The sequence below is a fragment of the Heliconius melpomene genome, chromosome 11, assembly GCF_056956725.1.
Source record: "Heliconius melpomene rosina isolate 202511_hmr_F chromosome 11, ASM5695672v1, whole genome shotgun sequence".
Classification (NCBI taxonomy): domain Eukaryota; kingdom Metazoa; phylum Arthropoda; class Insecta; order Lepidoptera; family Nymphalidae; genus Heliconius; species Heliconius melpomene.
The window spans coordinates 1612805-1617789 of NC_140399.1; the positions used below are offsets into that span (position 1 = coordinate 1612805).

At 34.3% G+C, this 4985-nt stretch overlaps 1 protein-coding gene and 1 long non-coding RNA gene across 2 annotated transcripts; both read left to right on the forward strand.

Moving 5' to 3' along the window:
• Positions 1–227: 227 nt before the first annotated feature.
• Positions 228–3702, forward strand: LOC146534255 (uncharacterized). Its single transcript, XM_085193262.1, has 4 exons — positions 228–1224; positions 2083–2249; positions 2948–3027; positions 3429–3702. Exons 1-4 carry the CDS (start codon positions 1056–1058, stop codon positions 3700–3702), a joined length of 690 nt encoding a protein of 229 aa, XP_085049388.1. The 5' UTR covers positions 228–1055.
• LOC146534256 (uncharacterized) lies at positions 2975–4951 on the forward strand. Its single transcript, XR_014878414.1, has 2 exons — positions 2975–3814; positions 4445–4951. It is a non-coding gene; the product is annotated as an uncharacterized LOC146534256 (long non-coding RNA).
• Positions 4952–4985: the final 34 nt, after the last annotated feature.

The following is a 4985-nucleotide window of genomic DNA, read 5'->3' on the forward strand; positions in this document are numbered from 1 at the left end:
AGGTATACTCGTAAGTAATTCTCAAGTTCATACATTAAATTACAAATATTCATACTTAATTTTATACTAATATACGTAGATTATTATATTAGTTTCCAACTAAACTTATGATTATATATGTATAAAGATGATGTAATTTCCTATAATATCACTATTCCGCCTAAGCTCCCTGCAAATCTTCGCAAATTTAATTTTTGCTATTTGTTTGTCAGAATAAGAAAGAGAGGTAAGGACTGGACAGGACTTGGGTAAAGTCCACGCAAAACGAAATTGCAGATGGCAACTTTAAAAAATAAAATTAAAACAGTTTACAGGAAAATGGACATACGATAAATGGAATATTATGCATAATTACAATTCTTGTTACATTATCTAGTATTTAAAATGATAGGGCAAGCAAGTTGTATATAATACTAGCGTCGTATAATATATTGCTAGCCTTAGTTCTAGCCTAAGGATTCTAGTTGCCTAAGACATCCGTACGAGACAGTCTGTAATTATTATTATTAATAATAATTTCTTATATATATTATAATAATAGCCGTTGGAAACGTTAGGTTTATTTTTAGTTTGAACTTTCAGCAATTTTTGGTAAGTGATTTTTATCTATTGTTTATAGTTTCCGAGTGACTTCTATTAGTTCTTATATAGATTTTTTTTATCTTACTCTAGGTATAGACGTTCAATAAAATCAAGAAAAAAAAATATAAAAAATATTATTTAGTATTAAATTATTATAAATTATTTTCTATAATATTGTTATTTTTAATAACACTACACACTACTAAATTTTTAAATTTTTGTAATGCATATTATTTTACAAACAAATAAGTTAATGAAGGCGGAAGAAAGAATTTTAAATAAGTTTCGAAGGCAAAGAAACGTACGAAAGTACGCTATAAAAAATCTTATTATTAATGTTAAATAATGATATTTTGGGGAACAGAAGTGTCTTAATAGAAAATCTTAACACTAGGTTTCCAGGTTCCCTTTGTCTACCCTGTCATAAGCTGGTAAAAATATTAAATTGAATACAGATAAGTTACAGATAAGAAATGCCTTTAAAGGATGTATGGAATTCCACCTGTCTCCGAGTTTATGATGCTTGGGAAGAGGGTGGGGCTAAATGGGTTATACAAGACTTGGCGCCCGAAGACGAGGACACCGGCATACAGCTCCTCGTTGAAAATCTTTTAAAGGATGAGCAGATATGTTCCTTACATAGTGCATATTTTTGTTGTTAAATTCGTTTTTTTTAGTTTTATGTAGAGGTATATCACTGCAGGCGGAAAAACGTTAGGGTTCTATATATCAAATCGAAAGGTCACTCACTCTTCACGAAATCTCAGAAACTACATGTGCTAGAGTCTCAAATTTTGCATAGAAGTGACTTATAGGACGTAGGTGCTCGCTAAGGCGGGAATTTGCAATATTCGACTTCTAAGGGGTTGTTTTTGGGGTCGAAAGTTTGTATGAAACTTCGTTACTACAAATGCTAGGAGTCTCAAATTTTGTATAGACGTCACTAGGACGTAGACATGGAGACAGAAATTAATAATAACATAGTTCACACGGGTGTAACCGTGAGCGGGCCGCTAGTTACTTATAAAAAAGACAAGGACCACGAATAGATCCCTGTGAAACCCCCATTCTAACTAAAGTCCCAGGAGATTTCTTGCCATTCACATCAACTCTCTGAATCCTGTTAGCTAAATAAGAAATCAGAAGATCGAGTGCACGTCTTTCTTGTGCCGTAATGGTGCAGCTTCATGACCAATGTTGAGTGCTAAGCGCAATCAAATGCCTTTGACAGGTCACAGAACACGCCAAGAGAATCCTTCGATAACTCTCAAGCCTTATATATGCTCTTTATAAGTCTTATGACAGCATCAGTAATCGAGCGACCTTTAGTAAAGCCATACTTTTTGTCATGCAAGAAAGAGTAGTAATTTTTAAAAAATATCGAAAATTTTATAATAATGCATCGTTAAGTTTCGCCACTCAACACGCAATGTCTTGGTAATTGAACTTTCTGACTATACTAAAAAAATATATAATTGTTATTTATACTTCTTTCGTCAGATTTTTATTATGATGAAGAAAGTCTAAATGGCATGTCGAAATTCTGGCATCAGTGTTTAGCTCTGAAATTGAGTATCGGCTGTTACATTGACATCGACGGTGAAAAAAATTTAGTTGCCCTTAATATATGTGTTATTGATACTTTGGGAGATATAAAGAATATTGAGGTAGGTTTTTAAAATAAATTTGTATTTTTCATAAAAAAAAATATAAAAGATGTCTTTATTGAATAAGGATTTTTTATTGCAGTTTGCTCACATCTAATCAAGGCAACGAATTAGTTTCATTTCCCCACTCTCATAAGAGTAAGTGTGACATCCCGCACTTAACCGGGTAGAGTAGGCAGAGGGAATCTGTGAACCTAGTGTTAAAGTTAAAACATTAAGACCATTCTCCACTTGCCGCCGAATTCTTATGGCATTGCAAGAATTGAGTGCCGGCACTCAACATTGCACTTTTCCTCGTTACCAAAGTGAGAAAATGAAAATATTTAATATTTAATTTCCCCGCGTAAGGAACCCACAACCGCCACGCTTACATTCTTGTGCAACTGTGCCACGACAACCTCGAAACGAAGAGTTACCACCTAAAACACAATATATAGATCAATTTCGGAAAGAAAGTGAAGAAAATCATAACTCAAAATGTCATGAGAAATTCGAAAAGTGGGGAACTGTATTCCGTTAATACACTTCTTAAGAAAGATTTCAGTTCAAGTTCAGGCCCTGCTATATTTGGGAATTTTTTTTTGCTTTACTCAGTATCTCCCTCATAGGGAACCTGGGAACCTAGTAACTCCGTTCCCATTTAGATATATTCCGCCAAATCCTCGATGATAATTTTTCTTTAATAATATTTTTCACAGCTAAAAGGAAATGCTTGGCAACAACTTTTTTTTTTTTTTTTTATTTTAAAAAAACTACATCCACGGGCTCATAGTTGCCCGTGCCTTTTTTTATTTTAAGAAAGTTTTTTTTTTTTAATGTGGCGTACTTAATTTTGGGACAATTTAAACTGTACTTATATCTAGAGCTTATACTAGAGGGGTTGGATGAGACCCCTACCGACAATTTTTTTTTTTTTTTTTTTTTTTTTTTTTTTAATTTTAAAAATATATATTATAATTAGAGAAATTATTAGAATAAAAATTATAATTATTAGAGTCTTTTGTATAATTATTATAGTCTTTTGTATAATTATTATGTATATAGGTGTGGAATTTTAGATTTGGCCTGGCTTATGCAGAACGCCTTCCTTAAGTTTTTGGATCAGTGTCTCTATCACCCTATCGTCTCTTTGTGACATTGCCCCTTTTAGGTTCGCCTCCACCACCTCCGTAAATGAAGCGCCCACCGCTCGGCTGATGAAGTTGCCTATTGCGTCACCGCCATCGTCAGAGTAATAGACACAGGTGTTGGTGTGTCTCGTCACTGCGACGACTGCGTGAGAGACGCTCTCATGTACTCGGATCCGTGCGCGTCCGGTTCGGACGATGACGACGTCTGCGAAGGTCTGCCCCTGAGCCTCATGGATAGTCATGACTCGCGAACCTGCTCCAGCTCCATATCCCTGGTCTGGCTTGGCAACAACTATATGGAGCTAAGAAGTACGTGCAATTAAAATGTGACGCTTTCAAGTATCTACAGGCTGACAAGATACTACACTCATGCGGGTTGGCGGTGAGAAGAGAATATCGAGGACTTAACCTTGCCAGCAGAATGTTAAATGCGAGGTATCTAATATGTTTTTTATGTGACTAGGGAGAATGAAATGTTTCGTTTTCATTTCCTCGCAAAAAGCACGGCGTTAAGTTCCGTCATTAAACACGCAATGCTCGAGGCATTGCACGCACAACGAACAGAAATATTCCGATCACTTTTCCTCACGAAATTATTTCAATCGGAACAACTTACTTACCTCGGTAACTTTTAGCCTCGCTCTCCCCTACTCATTTTTTATGAAACGAACTACAAATATAAGTTTGTGATTTTTTTCTGGTAAACATCTGTCTATTTCTCACTTTTATTTTTTTTCCTTTCCTACTGTACTCTATAAGTTTTGATTATGCGGTAAATTTCGTAAAAAAATATATACATCAAAATCAATGCATAAATGCCCGTATCTTTTTATTTCGTTTTTAAAGCTTGATTTTGTCTGTACTTCAAGGGACCATAGACCTAAATATATAAGTTTGTTACCTCCAAGCAATCTCGAGATAAATAGTCTTGACAGACTGATATCTTAACAGAGTCTGGTCTGACAGCAATGTGATGCGATCCCATAACAGTTACGTTTTTACCTTTATGGCCTAAAAAATGTTTAATATAAACGGTTTTATTTTTTAAAATTGTTTTTTTTACAGGAGACTATTATGCGCCCGGAGAGGCTTAAAAGCGTCATCAACAGTGGTCACCGGACCCGCGTCCCAGAGGGCAGCTGGCAAAGCGGGCTTTGAAACCATCGCCGAGGCATCCTGGAAGGAACTCGCGGAGTCCGGACTTAAATTTCCCGAAGATGAATATATATTTAAATGGATGGTTCAAAAGTACATATGATATGTGGAGAGGGTAGTTCAGTTTCAAGTGTTTATGAGATATTCCAAGGAGCAATATACATATGGATAATCTATGTATATGTATATTTGTGTACATTTAGATATTAGAAATTATTAAAGAGTAAATAAGAATATCCGTCTTACTTATACGAAAAGGTTAAGAAGTACTGTCCAATAAACAATTATTTTAAGTTTATTTTCGCTTCATTTGGTGCCTTATATGAAAATTTGTTTTAAAAGAAAAAAATAAAATAAAGAAAAAAAAATACTTGAACAGATTCATACATATAATAAAAGAATACATATTTTTTTTTAGAAAAAGAAGATTTAAATAAAAATACAAAAACAC